The sequence below is a fragment of the Oncorhynchus masou genome, chromosome 30 (assembly GCF_036934945.1).
Source record: "Oncorhynchus masou masou isolate Uvic2021 chromosome 30, UVic_Omas_1.1, whole genome shotgun sequence".
Lineage (NCBI taxonomy): Eukaryota > Metazoa > Chordata > Actinopteri > Salmoniformes > Salmonidae > Oncorhynchus > Oncorhynchus masou.
In genome coordinates this window covers 49,985,286-50,004,205 of record NC_088241.1, presented here as the reverse complement: position 1 = coordinate 50,004,205, position 18,920 = coordinate 49,985,286, and the positions used below count along the sequence as shown (strand labels likewise).

At 39.6% G+C, this 18,920-nt stretch overlaps 2 protein-coding genes across 8 annotated transcripts in view; one reads left to right on the top strand and one right to left on the bottom strand.

Moving 5' to 3' along the window:
• The first annotated feature begins 364 nt into the window (after nucleotides 1-364).
• cd226 (CD226 molecule) lies at nucleotides 365-14,180 on the top strand. 7 transcript variants are annotated; one of them, XM_064949232.1, is made up of 6 exons: nucleotides 365-633; nucleotides 1,803-2,177; nucleotides 6,388-6,768; nucleotides 8,863-8,962; nucleotides 12,575-12,629; nucleotides 12,824-14,180. In XM_064949232.1, the coding sequence occupies exons 1-6, from the start codon at nucleotides 567-569 to the stop codon at nucleotides 12,854-12,856; spliced, it is 1,011 nt and encodes a 336-aa protein (XP_064805304.1). In that variant the 5' UTR covers nucleotides 365-566; the 3' UTR covers nucleotides 12,857-14,180. The 7 variants fall into 7 exon arrangements, with proteins under 7 accessions (XP_064805304.1, XP_064805309.1, XP_064805308.1 ...); XM_064949237.1 differs by having other exon boundaries at nucleotides 8,863-8,967; nucleotides 13,628-14,180; XM_064949236.1 differs by having other exon boundaries at nucleotides 8,863-8,967; nucleotides 13,553-14,180.
• The window catches only part of dok6 (docking protein 6), a 90,785-nt gene continuing 86,042 nt past the window's right edge, over nucleotides 14,178-18,920 (bottom strand). Inside the window, exon 8 of the mRNA XM_064949238.1 lies at nucleotides 14,178-18,563. Within this exon, the coding sequence (XP_064805310.1) occupies nucleotides 18,412-18,563 (152 nt within the window). The 3' untranslated portion in view covers nucleotides 14,178-18,411. The remainder of the gene's footprint in view (nucleotides 18,564-18,920) is intronic.

Sequence of the window (18,920 nt, the reverse complement as noted above, 5' to 3'; positions counted from 1 at the left end):
GCAACAGTGGTGGAACTGTGGCTGGGAGATATCACATCTGGCCGTGTCAACCCCAACACCACATTTTAGTCAGCTAACCAGAGCTGCTGCACAATTACACACCGAAGGTGGTGCTACACACAATATTTCCCAGTATCTAAATAGATCTTTTATAATTACTAGTCTATAGTTTACAATAAACCACTGCAACACACAGCACCTCTCTGTAGTAGCCTGATAGCATAAGCTAGCAGGACTAAGCTTTCCACCCACCACTCACCCTGCATATAAAGTGTCCCTCTGTGTAGAATGAGCTAACAAAGGGTTAGCTTGGCGTGTCCCCCCCTGGCCCCTCCCATGGACTAAAGTGTTTGTTTCTGTCCCAAAAGCCAATGTATTCCCTGTATAGTGCACTACTTTTGACCAGACCCCTTTGGGTCAAAAGTAGTGCACTAAATAGGGAATAGGTTGCCATTTGGGATGTAATCTTGCTCTGTAGCGCGAGAGACAGCTAGTAGGAAGTGCAGCCCTGTTGCCTCTCCACTCATCTCATCAATGCAGCTTTCATTCTGCCTCAGAGGGCCAAGATGGAGGCTGTACAAAAGGACCACTGGTACTTCATGGTACTCCTCATCTTTCTCTCCAGTCTCGAAGGTATGGGAATGTCACTTTTTATTATTTTAACGAATAATGTTGATCAGGGAAATAACTTTTCTGTATACTTGTACACTGGATTATAAAGCAGAACATTGAAAGTTGTTGGTTTAGCTAGGTAGGCTATTTGTTGTCTTATGTTTGGTAAATATTTAAGTTTACTGCTGTTAAAAGTCTCAATATAGAACATTATGACTGAAATATTCACCCAGATGAGTTTTAGTATTTATTTAGTTGCTTGAAGATAGCATACCATGAGCTGTTAGGATTAAAACTACAACGGATTCTCTTTGACTTCTCATTGTCCTTATTCTCTATGCATGTTTCCACAACAATCAGACTGCGTTCAGACATTCTCTCTTCAACTCTTAATTAGGAGACTACAGGAACACCAACCATCTTATCAGCTTCTCACACGTCCCTTTAACTCATTAACATGGACTCTGTATGAGTCATCTTTAGATGGGCAATGCTCCCCTGTTGCCTTAACAGGACTAATACAGTGAAAATACACTTCTTCTGAACCTGTCAGACTAGCTATCTCCCCAAGGTGTTGTTTTTTAAAATCTGTTGTCTAGATGGAAGTCTGATCGAGTGATTTTTTAAAAACATTTTTTTGGATCATCAGCTATTGCCATTTCTGTTGATTTTGTGTGGGCTAATATTCTCCAAATTAGTGATACCCAGGGGAGAGACTCTAAAGAGGAAATGTATTTGATGACTGCTTCATCTTCAGTTGGAGCAGCTGACTACGCGATGAAGGTTCTTCTTACAGGCTTTTCATTCTGCTCTATGCATAATTTCCATGTCATAATTCCTGTTATTAACTATGTACTAAGGGCTACAACTCCATATATTAATTTATTTTTTACATTTCATTAATTTAGCAGACACTTATCCAGAGCAACTTGCGGTAGTGCATACATTTTTGTGCTGGTCCCCTGTGGGAATCGAACCCACAAACCTGGCGTTGCAAGCACCATGCTCTACCAACTGAGCTACACGGGATGTGATTAATCTGATTTAATCTGAATAAAAATAAACTGGAGATAACCTTAGGTCAGAATGGTTATTGAGAATTACTACTATTCCTGATGAACTGACCAGCTAAAATCAGATAAATGTAATACTGTACACATGTATGAAAACATGCCCTCTGCCATGTCCAGTTTCTGTGCAGCAGAGAGATGGTGTTACCACGGTGAAGCTTAAGGAGGGGATGGTTCTAGAGTGTGTGTGTCCATGGGAAGGGAACCTCAGCATGGTCTCCTGGACCAAACTGATCCGGTTTGAGAAGGCCCCTGTAGCTGTGTATCACCCTGAGTATGGAGTGTCCATCTCCCAGTACTACCAGACCAGGATCCAGTTCCAGAAGACCACACCCATGGATGGCAGTATCACCATCAGTAAGGTCACCCAGGAGGACGCAGGGCTCTACCACTGCTCTGTTCAAACCTTTCCTAAAGGATCCTGGGCGAGAGACATACGGGTGGAGGTGGAGGACACAGGGACTGTGGAAGAAGAGGGTGCAGGTAGTGAAGCAGGTACTGTCTAGGACTTCTTGTGTATTTTCATTTAGAATATGTTGTCTACAATAATTGAGTTTGACTAGCTAGTACCAAATACCTTGACTGATAATGGTGATTGTTTTCATCAATCCCAGTGTTATTACTATACCCATGCACCTTTTTAATCGATGTCTATTTTCTTATGTACAGTAACATCATTTTGACAGTAACCTTCCAAAAAGTATTTCCTTCATAAAGTTTTTTTAAATTTCCATATGTACTAGGAAAAATGTTTGTTTCTTGGGCTTCAGGAAAGTGACTGAAAAAGTGCACCTGGTCCTCAAAAAGAAAAAGAATTAACTGATTGAAGATATGAGGTGGATATCGGTGAACAAATGCCGTGGTCAAGGCTACGACGGTGCCAGTGCAATGAGTGGAGTTTACTCCAGTGTTCAAACGCGCATGTCAGACCCGAGAGCCTGTTTCCTATGTATTCCTAGTTCTTTGAGTTTTAGTTTAGAAAACGATCTCTCAGAAGATGCGGCAGCCACAGGGATGGTAAAAACGTCTTGATTGCCATAGCAACATCAGGGAAACTGCGAAGATGGGAAGTGCTTCAAATGAAGCAGTTCTGCAACATCTTTAATTCTCCATAACTCCCGGTCTCAACACTTTATGGAAATAGTTGAACTGTATGTGAAACTCTGGGGACAGGTCGTTTGGATACTGAACAGCCAATACATTGGCAGATGCAAACATATTATCTATAGCTGATAAGAATTATTGAGGGTTTCAAAAAATATATATAAAAAAATGTGATTTTCGTTCATAGTGTGGAACCGGCGTTTGAGTTGTGTGGTTGCAACATCAACAGTCCCTTATCTCTGGTATAACTTGCCATGCATAATTTAATTTAAGTTAAAATTGTGTACAGCTCAATGGACAATGTCTCAGGAATGTCTGTTGACAATAAGTCGGACCCACAACCTGGACATACAGGTCATGGTGAAAACATTAGCACACAGGAGACAAGGGGAGTCTCAAATTGGATTGAATTGGATTCAGGACTAATTTAATCTACCTTGAAAATTGCAGCCCATTTGTGTAGGCTCTTAGCCAGAGTTCAAAAATACATGCCTGAATTTATCCTCAAACCAACTACTATTTCCCTCACTGTTAGGCTATTTGATGTCATTTTATAAATACAATTTATAATGTTTATAAATAACACCTAAATCGCAGCTAAAGATGGTGTATACAGTGGGGCAAAAAAGTATTTAGTCAGCCACCAATTGTGCAAGTTCTCCCACTTAAAAATATGAGAGGCCTGTACTTTTCATCATAGGTACACTTCAACTATGACAGACAAAATGGGGAAAAAAAAAATCACATTGTAGGATTTTTAATGAATTGATTTGCAAATTATGGTGGAAAATAACTATTTGGTCACCTACAAACAAGCAAGATTTCTGTCTCTCACAGACCTGTAACTTCTTCTTTTTGGGGCTCCTCTGTCCTCCACTCGTTACCTGTATTAATGGCACATGTTTGAACTTGTTATCAGTATAAAACACACCTGTCCACAACCTTAAACAGTCGCACTCCAAACTCCACTATGGCCAAGACCAAAGAGCTGTCAAAGGACACCAGGTTCCGGTAGCCTATACAAGACAGCTTTGCATATATATATATTTTATTTTTATTTTTTATATATATATATTTTTTATTTTTTATCTAATATATATATATATTTATATATATATATATATATATATATATATATTTTATTTTTTAATATATATATTCAACCACTCCACAAATTTCATGTTAACAAACTATATTTTTGGCAAGTTGGTTAGGACATCTACTTTGTACATGACACAAGTAATTTTTCCAACAATTGTTTGCAGACAGATTATTTCACTTATAATTCACTGTATCCAGTGGGTCAGAAGTTTACATACACTAAGGTGACCCATTTCCGACCAAGCCTTGACAGCTTGGAAAATTCCAGAAAAGTATGTCATGGCTTTAGAAGCTTCTGATATTTTGAGTCAATTGGAGGTGTACCTGTGGATGTATTTCAATGCCTACCTTCAAACTCTGTGTCTCTTTGCTTGACATCATGGGCAAATCAAAAGAAATCAGCCAAGACCTCAGAAAAAAATGTACACCTCTACAAGTCTGGTTCATCCTTGGGAGCAATTTCCAAATGCCTGAAGGTACCACATTAATCTGTACAAACAATAGTTCGAAGTAGAAACACCATGGGACCACACAGCCATCATACCGCTCAGGAAGGAGACTCATTCTGTCTCCTAGAGATGAACGTTATTTGGTGTGCGAAAAGTGCAAATCAATCCCAGAACAACACCTTGTGAAGATGCTGGAGGAAACGAGTACAAAAGTATCTATGTCCACAGTAAAACGAGTCCTATATCGACATAACCTAAAAGGCCACTCAGCAAGGAGGAAACCGCACATGGTGACAAAGACCGTAGTTTTTAGAGAAATGTCCTCTGGTCTGATGAAACAAAAATAGAACTGTTTGGCCATAATGACCATTGTTATGTTTGGAGGAAAAAGGGGGAGGCTTGCAAGCTGAAGAACACCATCCCAACCGTGATGCACTTCACAAAATAGATGGCTGAATGAGGAGGAAAATTATGTGGATATATTGAAGCAACGTCTCAAGACATCAGAGTTTAAGCTTGGTCGCAAATGGGTCTTCCAAATGTACAATGACCCCAAGCAAACTTCCAAAGTTGTGGCAAAATGGCTTAAGGACAACAAAGTCAATGTATTGGAGTGGCCATCACAAAGCCCTGACCTCAATCCTATAGCGTGTGTGAGCAAGGAGGCCTACAAACCTGACTCAGTTACATCAGCTCTGTCAGGAGGAATGGGACAAAATTCACCCAACTTATTGTGGGAAGCTTGTGGAAGGCTACATGAAAAGTTTGACCCAAGATAAACAATTTAAAGGCAAAGCTACCAAATACTAGTTGAGTCAATGTAAACTTCTGACCCACTGGGAATATGATGAAAGAAATAAAAGCTGAAATAAATCATTCTCTCTGCTATTATTCTGACATTTCACATTCTTAAAATAAAGTGGTGATCCTAACTGACCAAAGACGGGGAATTTTTACTCGGATTAAATGTCAAGAATTGTGAAACTGAGTTTAAATGTATTTGGCAAAGGTGTATGCAAACTTCAGACTGCCACTGTATATATCAAATTCGTAGCTGGTTAGTATTCCGTTGTAAATGTATTGGACAGTCTGCACTGCTTGAATTTCCAACTTGAATTACTGAAAAAGTAATTACATTGTTGTCAGTGGTCTAAAATGGCTTTGTGAAATGTAAGGCTTAACCTGAGAAATGACGACCCAATAGTCCTACCTATTAGCTAAAGCAAAGCTATGTCCGAACGTCGACCTTGTGTTGGGGCCCAGAGAAACTGCTTTCTGCCAGTGTGTGTGTGTATTGATCATGTCATTACATATACACTACATGACCAAAAGATTGTCAACAACATTAGGAAATCATGGTCATCAATATGGAGTTGGTCTCCCCTTTGCTGCTATAACAGCCTCCACTCTTCTAGGCAAGGCTTTCCACTAGATGTTGGAACATTGCTGCGGGGACATGCTTCCATTCAGCAATGAGCATTACTGAGGTCGGTACTGATGTTGGGCGATTAGGCCTGGCTTGCAGTCAACGTTCCAATTAATTTCAAAGATGTTCGATGTGCTTGAGATCAGGGCCCTGTGCAGGCCAGTCAAGTACTTCCACACCGATCTCGACAATTTTTACAAATATTAACAAATTTTAAACCCAAATTTCGATCTTGTCTCATCACCTGGTGATCCTAGGCTTGTGTGTGGCTGCTCGGCTGTTGAGCTGTTGTTGATCCTAGATGTTTCATCTTCACAATAACAGCACTTACAGTTGACCGGGGCAGCTCTAGCAGGGCAGAAATTTGACAAACAAAAGGTGGCATCCTGTGACAGTGCCACATTGAAAGTCACAGAGCTCTTCAGTAAGGCCATTCTACTGCTGATGTTTGTCTATGGAGATTGCATGGCTGTGTGCTCGATTTTTATACACCTGTCAGCAATGGGTGTGGCTGAAATGGCTAAATCCACTAATTTGAAGTTGTGTCCACATACCTTTGTATATACGGTAATGTAAATTTTCTCAGCATTTTCTGCTTTTGTTTTGTAATTTCCCTGGATCACAGATGGAGATACTAAAATCCACACCATAGAACCTGAGCCTGAGGTAATCCAAGCAGACACTGAACTCATCGCAGAGAGGAGTGACAACCTGACTATCAGCTGCAACCACGAACACAACGGGACCGTGTATGAGGTCACAGTCGAGAAGCTAGACCATGGTAGCACCAGTGGAGTGGGCATCATGGCGAAGTGTCGGCTGGAGAATGGTGGTCTGTTTGGAGTAGACTACACAGACAGGGGGATAGTGAACTGTTCAGAAAGACTGGACACACGTCTGCAGCTCAATGATGTGGGCGAGGAAGATGGAGGGTTATATAGATGTCTCTTCAATACGGACGCTGGGGTACAGACCACCACTGTGCTGCTGACTGTACTTAGCCCAGGTAAGAGGTCAGAGTTAAAACATTACCAGACTAATTGTAACCAGCGAAGGTAATTTCAGACAACTTAATTACTAATACACAGTGGTGGGAAAAGTACTCAGTCTTACTTGTGTTAAAATACTCAAAAAGATACCTTAAAAGACAATGACTCAAGTGAAAGTCACCCAGTAAAATACTACTTGAGTAAAAGTCTAAAAATATTTGGTTTTAAATATACTTAAGTATCAAAAGTAAGTGGAATTGCTCAAATATACTTAAGTATCCAAAGTAAAGGTAAAACACTTTTCAAAAGGTAAAAAACATTTAATTTGTTTTTGATGGATAGCTAACACTCAGACATCATTTACAAACAAAGCATGTGTTTAGTGAGTCCGCCAGATCAGAGGCAGTAGGGATGACCAGGGATGTTCTTTGGATAAGTGTGTGAATTGGACCATTTTCCTGTCAACATGTAACAAGTACTTTTGGTTGACAGGGAAAATGTATGGAGTAAAAATTACATTATTTTCTTTAGGAATGTAGTAATGTAATGTACGGATACTTAAGTAGTACTTTAAAGTATTTTTACCACTATGGGATGGCTATGAGAGTGTAATGAAATTAGAATATCCAGACAGGTAACTGTGACAAGGTCATGTATAGCTTTAAAAACCATCAACAGTTTGATCTGCACCAGTCGGAGATGAACTGAAAGCCAGTTCAGTTCCCTTAAGTGATTAGGACCAATGTGCATCCTTGGGCTGAGCTGGAGTATAATAATCACTAATACAGTACTTCAGTGCACCGAAACGTTGAGACCTTGAAAGGCTGGGTAGACCAGTCCCCTGTGAAAGCAACCTCATATTTCCATGACAATGATGATCTACACTGAACAAAAATATAATCGCAACATGTAAAGTGCTGCTCCCATGTTCATAAACTGGAATAAAATATACCAGAAATGTTTTAAATGAACAAAAATATTATTTCTCGAAATGGTTTTGTTTACAAATGTGTTTACATCCCTAGTCGCTCTGGATAAGAGCGTCTGCTAAATGACTTAAATGTAAATGTTAGTGAGCATTTTATCAAGATAATCCATCCACCTGACAGGTGTGGCATTTTGAGAATTTGATTAAACAGCATGATCATTACACAGGTGCACCTTGTGCTAGGGACAATAGGGCACTCTAAAATGCCAAGTTTTGTCACACAGCCCAATGCCACAGATGTCTCAAGATTTGAGGGAGTGTGCAATTGGTGTGCTGACTGCAGGAATGTCCACCAGAGCTGTTGCCAGAGAATTTAACATTATTTTCTCTACCATAAGCCACCTCCAATGCCTCACAATCGCAGGCCACGTTAATGGCATTGTGTGGGCGAGCAGTTTGCTGACGTCAATATTGTGAACAGAGTGCCCCATGGTGTCAGTGGCGTTATGGTGTGGGCAGGCATAAGCTAAGGACAACAAACACAATTGTATTTATCAATGGCATTTTGAATGCACAGAAAAACTGTGATGAGACCCTGAGGCCCATTTTTTTTTTAAGTATCTGTGACCAATATATGCATATCTGCATTCCAAGTCATGTGAAATCCATAGATTAGGTGCTAATTAATTTACTTAAATTGACTGATTTCCTCATATGAACTGTAATTAAGTAAAATCTTGGAAATTGTTGCATGTTGCGTTTATTTTTGTTCAGCATAGATCAAGATGCAGCATAGAGACAATGTATTAATTAGGCTGTGTATACACATGCAACTCTGCTAACAATGACATCATACACACAGAGTGACATAGTGACACAGGATGTGGCGAAGACCGTTAGCGGTTTGGTACAGGTGCAAAACTGAATTACTCATATTCTCTAAATGATGGGTATGTTTAAGGAGAGAAGGAGGTGTTTAGATAAGTGGTAAGCAAACAATTTTTACCCAGATGTTTCTACCCAGTCTTTAAGACACAAGGGGTAAAAAAAAACTACACACATCAGTCAGGACCTACCATTTTGGAAACACAGATTAACATAAAACTGTCTAATGTCCTCTTTTCTCCCTCCCTTTCTCCCTCCATTCTCTCTTTCCTCCTCTCTTTTCTCCCTCCATTCTCAGTTGAATTCAGCCTGTCTGAGTATCTAATCTACATTGGAGGGGGAGTGTCAGGACTCCTGCTGCTGCTCTCTGTCATTGTAATGCTGGTTGTGTGGCAAAGGTACAGTAAGTGTTGACTTTCTAGATTCTTTCTTCATGCAGGGACAATTGACAGTTATATTTACTCTTAGCCGAGGTAAACTTATTCAGTGGACACACATGGAGGAACACTTAATTTGCAGAAGGTCCCTTTGTACCTATTGCCCCTTTACACTGTCAAACTTTATTTGGATGTGATCTGTATGTGATAAATGTAAAAGTTCCACATATTCTTACTAGTAAAATACCTCTCACAGACCATGCATTAGTCATCCCAGTTAGAGATAAATAGGCTACTAGAGATAGGTACTCATTTGTTAGAGAATAAACTTTTTGCTGTGAAATTCCATTTCCCCAACCTTCCTTCACTCCCTCCGTCCCTCCCCTGCACCATATATCTGAAAGGTGGGTCACCGCTCACACTGAGTTTTACTCAGAGTGCACTTTCATTTCGCTTTCTTAGCGAGAAGTGTAGGTGCTGTACTTCCAGTAGAGTGTGGGCTTTAGGAGTGTACAGTATGTGTGTGTGGGAGGGGGGATATATACAGTGCCTTGCGAAAGTATTCGGCCCCCTTGAACTTTGCGACCTTTTGCCACATTGTAGGCTTCAAACATAAAGATATAAAACTGTATTTTTTTGTGAAGAATCAACAACAAGTGGGACACAATCATGAAGTGGAACGACATTTATTGGATATTTCAAACTTTTAACAAATCCAAAACTGAAAAATTGGGCGTGCAAAATTATTCAGCCCCCTTAAGTTAATACTTTGTAGCGCCACCTTTTGCTGCGATTACAGCTGTAAGTCGCTTGGGGTATGTCTCTATCAATTTTGCACATCGAGAGACTGAAAACAGCTCGAGCTCAGTGAGGTTGGATGGAGAGCATTTGTGAACAGCAGTTTTCAGTTCTTTCCACAGATTCTCGATTGGATTCAGGTCTGGACTTTGACTTGGCCATTCTAACACCTGGATATGTTTATTTTTTAACCATTCCATTGTATATTTTGCTTTATGTTTTGGATCATTGTCTTGTTGGAAGACAAATCTCCGTCCCAGTCTCAGGTCTTTTGCAGACTCCATCAGGTTTTCTTCCAGAATGGTCCTGTATTTGGCTCCATCCATCTTCCCATCAATTTTAACCATCTTCCCTGTTCCTGCTGAAGAAAAGCAGGCCCAAACCATGATGCTGCCACCACCATGTTTGACAGTGGGGATGGTGTGTTCAGGGTGATGAGCTGTGTTGCTTTTACGCCAAACATAACATTTTGCATTGTTGCCAAAAAGTTCAATTTTGGTTTCATCTGACCAGAGCACCTTCTTCCACATGTTTGGTGTGTCTCCCAGGTGGCTTGTGGCAAACTTTAAACGACACTTTTTATGGATATCTTTAAGAAATGGCTTTCTTCTTGCCACTCTTCCATAAAGGCCAGATTTGTGCAATATACGACTGATTGTTGTCCTATGGACAGAGTCTCCCACCTCAGCAGTAGATCTCTGCAGTTCATCCAGAGTGATCATGGGCCCCTTGGCTGCATCTCTGATCAGTCTTCTCCTTGTATGAGCTGAAAGTTTAGAGGGATGGCCAGGTCTTGGTAGATTTGCAGTGGTCTGATACTCCTTCCATTTCAATATTATCGCTTGCACAGTGCTCCTTGGGATGTTTAAGGCTTGGGAAATCTTTTTGTATCCAAATCCGGCTTTAAACTTCTTCACAACATTATCTCGGACCTGCCTGGTGTGTTCCTTGTTCTTCATGATGCTCTCTGCGCTTTTAATGGACCTCTGAGACTATCACAGTGCAGGTGCATTTATACGGAGACTTGATTACACACAGGTGGATTGTATTTATCATCATTAGTCATTTGGGTCAACGTTGGATCATTCAGAGATCCTCACTGAACTTCTGGAGAGAGTTTGCTGCACTGAAAGTAAAGGGGCTGAATAATTTTGCACGCCTAATTTTTCAGTTTTTGATTTGTTACATTTTTTTGAAATATCCAATAAATGTCGTTCCACTTCATGATTGTGTCCCACTTGTTGTTGATTCTTCACAAAAAAATACAGTTTTATATCTTTATGTTTGAAGCCTGAAATGTGGCAAAAGGTCGCAAAGTTCAAGGGGGCCGAATACTTTCGCAAGGCACTATATATATATATATATATATATATATATATATATATGAGTTAACTAATATATCCTGGCTCCTCAGAGTTCACTCATAAAAATGCACAGTCCATCTTCTTATCTTGAATGAAAATGCATCCATATATACACTACCGGTCAAAAGTTTTAGAAGACTTACTCATTCAAGGGTTTTTCTATGTTTTTACTATTTTCCACATTGAAGAATAATAGTGACGACATCAACACTATGAAATAACACATATGGAATCATGTGGTAACTAAAAAAGTGTTCAACAAAATCCAAATATATTTTATATCTGAGATTCTTCAAAATAGCCACCCTTTGCCTTGACGACTGCTTTGCACACTCTTGGCATTCTCTCAACCAGCTTCACCTGGAATGCTTTTCCAACAATCATGAAGGAGTTTCCACATATGCTGAGCACACTGCTTTTCCTTCACTCTGCGGTCCGACTCAAACCAAACCATCTAAATTTGGTTGAGGTCGGAGGATTGTGGAGGCCAGGTCATCTGATGCAGCACTCCATCACTCTCCTTCTTGGTCAAATAGCCCTTACACAGCCTGGAGGTGTGATGGGTCATTGTCCTGTTGAAAAACAAATGATAGTCCTACTAAGTGCAAACCAGATGGGATGGTGTATCACTGCAGAATACTGTGGTAGACATGCTGGTTAAGTGTGCCTTGAATTCTAAATAAATCACAGACAGTGTCAGCAGCAAAGCACCATCACACAGTCTCCTCTGAACAGTTGATGTTGAGATGTGTCTGTTACTTGAACTCTGTGAAGCATTTATTTGGGCTGTAATTTCTGAGGCTGGTAACTCTTAATAAACTTGTCCTCTGCAGCAGAGGTACCTCTGAGTCTTCCTTTCCTGCGGTGGTCCTCATCAGAGCCAGTTTCATCATAGCGCTTGATGGTTTTTGAGACTGCACTTTCAAAGTTCTTTAAATTTTCCGTATTGACTGACCATGTCTTAAAGTAATGATTGACTGTCGTTTCTCTTCTTATTTCAGCTGTTCTTGCCATAATATGGACTTCTGTATCCCCCTCTACCTTGTCACAACACATCTGTTTGGCTCAAACGCATTAGGAAGGATAGAAATTCCACAAATGAACTTTTAACAAGGCACACCTGTTAATTGAAATGCATTCCAGCTGACTACCTCATGAAGCTGGTTGAGATAATGCCAAGTGTGTGCAAAGTTGTCATCAAGATAAGGGGTGGCTATTTGAAAAATGTCAAATATAAAATATATTTTGAATTGTTTAACACTTTTTTGCTTACTACAAGATTCCATATGTGTTATTTCATAGTTTTGATGTCTTCACTGTTATTCTACAATGTAGAAAATAGTAAAAAATAAAGAAAAACCTTTGAATGAGTAGGTGTTCTAAAACGTTTGACTGGTGGTGTAAATATGGTTGAATGCTTCTGGACCAAAATAACCAGCTATTCTACCCGTCTCTCTGCCTGTCTCTTCAGAAAGAAGAAGATGAGAACGAAGTACATAACCAAACTGCATCCAGGTCAGAGACGGGTAAGAATATAACATTATATCTTGTAATTTCCTAATCATGTGGATACTAATAAAATAGCACTATATCTTGTTTCCATGTATCAGTCAGTGCTTCCATAAATGTGGCACATCTCTAACATATCTCTAATATAGCTCTAATGTCTAATGTTTTTGTAGTCCTGCAACGACTATGAGAATGTTCCTGTGTATGGCAGGATGAGGAAGGGGACCAATCAGAGAGGAGATAGCCCAGTGTACGGCAACATACACACCGTACGTTCACATACTAAAAGGAAGAGATAGGGAGAAGTACTGTGTTTCAGACCCCTGTCTGACCCCTATCATGCTGTAACAGTGGCACAGCCACAGTCTCCCCATTGAAACATTCAAGAATATGATATTCAACCGCTTATAGTGTTCAAAGACTGTGGGACAGAATCATTCATATAACTGCAAAGTAGGCCAACTTCAATTAAACTATGTATCAGTCTGACTTACACTTTGTTTGCTCTCAATCTATGCAACTCTGTGTACTCCCTTGAAACATTGACGGTTTGTTTAGATATACATTTGCCACTAATAATATGTAAAACACTCATGTTGTATAATATATTGTTGAAGGCTTTACATGCAGTAATACCGTCCCATAACAAACTGTTATTAAAAGCCTCCCAGCTCCATTCAATTCCTTAGTTATTCCTAACTCAATCGTGTGACAATGAACAAACCAATCATGCTGTTCCATCCCCTGGGAATGCTGTGTTTTCCTGTTGTAGTTACACAGATTGGGTCCTGTAGGTTCTTGTGGAATGCTGCAATGTTATGTTATCATGGAATTGTTCACATGTTAATTCAGCAAAATTATGGTAGTCAATGGAAATGTATTGTACTATTGTATTTTTTCTATATCTAAGCCATAGATGAAATATTTCTTCTCTTTCTAGCTGTAGAATCTAGATGAATGCTGTGATTAGAAATTCTTCTGACACTGTTGGACAAAAATGCAATTCTATTCCTAGCTGAGAATAAAATGGAGGTCTTGGGAATGAAAGATGTCTGGGCTCTCAGCAAGAAGAGGAAGAGGAGGATGCAAAAAATGAAAGAATAATGGACAATTTACATTCGGAATACAGGGTTTTAGTCTTGTTAATTTATTAAGCCTAATTGTCTGCGTCGGTACAATAGGTGCTAATACTGTGTTTCTCTGTGACTTTAATGACCCCATGTGGACTAAATAACACCTACTCTACTGTGACATGAGTTGGTCTCTTTCAGGAGTGTTTGGCCGGGATTCAATCAAAGGTGTGTTGTAAACAAGGGCATTGCACTTGACCTTTGAAGGTAATTTACGCATGTGCCGACATCCGCAGCGCTTGCCATGAATGTGATCTCCGCGAATGTCTGGAACATTGACTTTTAAAGCATATTGCAATTTACTTCTCTACAATGCGCTTTTGTTTGAACCCCTGCCATAGCAACTGCATTTAGCCCTGTTGCACGTTGGTTAAATCGGCACAGAAATGTATTGTCATAAAAAATAAATAAAATAAAAACATCTTTATACCTTGACAACATGTACATTCAATTTATTCTCTTTCATCAAAAAAACATTACATATATACATTTAGTGAGTGAACAATGTAATCCTACACTCAATGTACAGTGGGGAGAACAAGTATTTGATACACTGCCGATTTTACAGGTTTTCCTACTTACAAAGCATGTAGAGGTCTGTCATTTTTATCATAGGTACACTTCAACTGTGAGAGCTGGAATCTAAAACAAAAATCCAGAAAATCACATTGTATGATTTTTAAGTAATTAATTTTTATTTTATTGCATGACATAAGTATTTGATCACCTACCAACCAGTAAGAATTCCGGCTCTCACAGACCTGTTAGTTTTTCTTTAAGAAGCCCTCCTGTTCTCCACTCATTACCTGTATTAACTGCACCTATTTGAACTCGTTACCTGTATAAAAGACACCGGTCCACACACTCAATCAAACAGACTCCAACCTCTCCACAATGGCCAAGACCAGAGAGCTGTGTAAGGACATCAGGGATAAAATTGTAGACATGCACAAGGCTGGGATGGGCTACAGGACAATAGGCAAGCAGCTTGGTGAGAAGGCAACAACTGTTGGCGCAATTATTAGAAAATGGAAGAAGTTCAAGATGATGGTCAATCACCCTCGGTCTGGGGCTCCATGCAAGATCTCACCTCGTGGGGCATCAATGATCATGAGGAAGGTGAGGGATCAGCCCAGAACTACACGGCAGGACCTGGTCAATGACCTGAAGAGAGCTGGGACCACAGTCTCAAAGAAAACCATTAGTAACATACTATGCCGTCATGGATTAAAATCCTGCAGCGCACGCAAGGTCCCCCTGCTCAAGCCAGCGCATGTCCAGGCCCGTCTGAAGTTTGCCAATGACCATCTGGATGATCCAGAGGAGGAATGGGAAAAGGTCATGTGGTCTGATGAGAGGAAAATAGAGATTTTTGGTCTAAACTCCACTCGCCGTGTTTGGAGGAAGAAGAAGGATGAGTACAACCCCAAGGACACCATCCCAACTGTGAAGCATGGAGGTGGAAACATCATTCTTTGGGGATGCTTTTCTGCAAAGGGGACAGGACGACTGCACCATATTGAGGGGAGGATGGATGGGGCCATGTATCGCGAGATCTTGGCCAACAACCTCCTTCCCTCAGTAAGAGCATTGAAGATGGGTCGTGTATGGGTCTTCCAGCATGACAACGACCCGAAACACACAGCCAGGGCAACTAAGGAGTGGCTCCGTAAGAAGCATCTCAAGGTCCTGGAGTAGCCTAGCCAGTCTCCAGACCTGAACCCAATAGAAAATCTTTGGAGGGAGCTGAAAGTCTGTATTGCCCAGCGACAGCCCCGAAACCTGAAGCATCTGGAGAATATCTGTATGGAGGAGTGGACCAAAATCCCTGCTGCAGTGTGTGCAAACCTGGTCAAGAACTACAGGAAACGTATGATCTCTGTAATTGCAAACAAAGGTTTCTGTAACAAATATTAAGTTCTGCTTTTCTGATGTATCAAATACTTATGTCATGCAATAAAATGCAAATTCATTACTTACAAATCATACAATGTGATTTTCTGGATTTTTGTTTTTGATTCTGTGTCTCACAGTTGAAGTGTACCTATGATAAAATTTCAGACCTCTACATGCTTTGTAAGTAGGAAAACCTGCAAAATCGGCAGTGTATCAAATACTTGTTCTCCCCACTATTAAAAAGTGGTATCAACAAATATTATGACAAAGTAACAAAACACAAAAGCATGTAGTGTGTGACTATTTAGACACAAACATCAAACTAACATTGAGGTGGTACTGTAGGAACATTACCATTGTATAACGTACAGTGGTGTTAAGTACTTTAAGTAAAAATACTTTAAAGTACTACTTAAGTCTGTTTTTTGGGGGGTAACTTTACTTTTACAACTTTTACTTTTACTTCACTACAGTCCTTAAGAAAATACAGTACTCTTTAATCCATACTAGTTACCTGACACCCAAAAGTACTCGTTATATTTTGAATGGTTAGCAGGACAGGAAAATGGTCAATTTCACACACGTATCAAGAGAACATCCCTACTGCCTCTTATCTGGCGGACTCACTAAACACACATGCTTCGTTTGTAAATGATGTTGGAGTGTGCTCCTGGCTATCCATACATTTAAAAAAACAAGAAAATGATGCAATCTGGTTTGCTTAATATAAGGAATATGAAATTATTTATACTTTTGCTTTTTTTTTATACTTATGTAAATGTTAGCAATTACATTTACTCTTGATACTTAAGTATAGTTAACCAAATACTTTTGGACTTTTACTAAAGTAGAATTTTATCTGGGTGACTTTCACTTTTGAGAAGTGTTCTATTAAGATATCTTTACTTTTACTCAAGTATGACAATGGGCACTTTTCCCACCACTGGTAATGTAGTACCATTGAATACAGAAAACGTCTACTGTCTATTTCTATACTATATTCAAACAAGATGTGGCTGACATAAACAGTGTGAGAAAGACATGTAAAGTGGAAAACAACAAATAATGAATGTCACAGAACTACCTGGTACTACTTTCTCTCATTACCACAGTTGTATAAATACTCCAAACAAACTACAACTACTTTCTCTCCCTACCACAACTGTATAAACACTCATCACAAACGAAATGGAACTACTTTCTCCCTTTACAGTTGTGTAAAATAGTAGAGATGGATTAATTACATTAAACACAGGTGTGCAGTAGTGAGTTTCACCCAGTTATCATTGTATCAGATAGATACTGAGAACCTTTAGTAGAAGGGCACTTTCTTTGTTAATCCAACCCATGTTCAGGTTAAATTGATTCACTTATAATATACAGTAATTAAACAAACAGCAAATTGTGTGTAACTGTGAGATCTAAACATATGATATTCATGGATATTATTTTATAATGTGCCCTGGATGTTTCTGGGATTCCATATAAACATATCTATCTCCTATGAAAATAAATATTCAAACGTTGACCAAAATAATTCACACAACAAAGAAAGGAAGTAGCTCAAAAGGATAACAGTGTTTCGACTGATTTGCTCATCCGTATACCTCAAACTGATTGTCTTTTCTTGTGAACATTGACTCTGTGTTCGTACGATCTGTGAATTTGTGGATCATATCTTTTCTCAGATAATGACAGACGTCAAGTCTTTTTTTGTTTAAATTGGACAAGACTATTTTCAGAATGTCTTGCACCTAAGAGGAGCCGAGGGCATAGATATACTAGAATAATGACGGACACGGACCCGGGACAGAGATTAAGCCTGTGGGTGGCTGGTACAGTAGTGTCACACACTGCAGTCTGCATGCGTCAGAAGGCACTTCATACTGTGGCTGGAGGACAGGGCGAGAGGTCTGGAAAACATCAATAGTCAGACCAAGCATGGTCACAGTCTGAGTGCTCCAGACAGAAGCCAAATAAACTGCTTGTTCACAAGGGTCAGCCTTAAATAGGCTGTAATCTATACTGTAGGTCCTAGTCAAATTGGACTTAGATATAGCCTATAGGTGCTAGACAGATTTGTTAATATTTTCATTGTATGGTTTTGTTCATGCTTTTGGAAGTTGGGATGATTTGTATAGATTTTTAAATATGTTGCCTGCAGTGTCTATCTCAGACCCGTGCTCGTGAACAGGCAAACCATTTTGAATGGAGGGACGTGGTGCTTGTTGCAGGTAAACTAAAAAGTCCACAAATATTTCAGAACGTTACAAGTTTTCCCTAATGAATGGGCCCCAGCAGGTGTCAGAACATCAGTGTGGGGAAAATTAAAGGATGAAAAACACATTCCAATTTTTTGGACCTTCAGTCACAAGACATTAACAACTTACAAACATAACCCTTTTCAGCATTGCTTTGCAATCTGCATAAACTTTAGACATTTCAGAATGAATGATATGCAGTTTGAAAAAAAGGCTAACCAACAAGGGACTTTACAGTGAAAGGACCCAAAGTACTCGCAAACACTATGACACGTACAGTATGTCTCCCTTTTGAAAACTACAAGAGAAATATTTTTGGTGCAATTGTTTTAGCCTATGTTGTCTCACAACGGGTACAAAAAAGTCTAGAATAATATATATATATGTACCGCTCTACAATTAACACTCGTCATAATTTATTAACATACAATGCCATATTATACATGTTCCTATACATATTTCTACAGCCTTCTAAAGTGTTGGAATGTCCAGGTTTGTCCTGTAAGTGCTTGTCATTGGAGCATCCCCTGGTTGCAGTTTGAGCCATAGCCACTGGAGGGGGAAAGTGCCTCTTCCTGGTGCTGAGAGGACTGCTCTTCTTCTGTCTGTTCAGAGAGGAAGCTGGGGAAGGTCTGTGCTCGGGGGATCATCGTCAGGCTAGTACCTGGAAACAACAGGAGAAGACAGTGGTGAGGAAAAGGATAGTCTCTGGCTATGGTCCATGCCAGGTCATTCAGTGCCTTCAGAAATGATTCATACCCTTTATTCCACATGTTGTTTTGTTGCAGCCTTAATTCAAAATTGATTAAATCAATTGTTTTGCCTCACCCATCTACACATAACACACCATAATGACAAAGTGAAAACATATTTTTACAAATTTATTGAAAATGAAATATAGAAATATCTAATTTATACAATTATTCACACCCCTGAGTCAATACATGTTAGATTCACCTTTGGCAGCGATTACAGCTGCCTTTCTAGGTAAGTCTCTAAGAGCTTTGCACGCCTGGGTTGT

Excerpts from the sequence above, each read along its gene's own strand:
- cd226 (XM_064949231.1), top strand. The coding sequence starts at position 567 with ATGGAGGCTGTACAAAAGGACCACTGGTACTTCATGGTACTCCTCATC. Across the intron at positions 2,178-6,387 it reads GGGTGCAGGTAGTGAAGCAG|ATGGAGATACTAAAATCCAC; the intron begins GTACTGTCTAGG and ends CCTGGATCACAG. Across the intron at positions 6,769-8,862 it reads GCTGACTGTACTTAGCCCAG|TTGAATTCAGCCTGTCTGAG; the intron begins GTAAGAGGTCAG and ends CTCCATTCTCAG.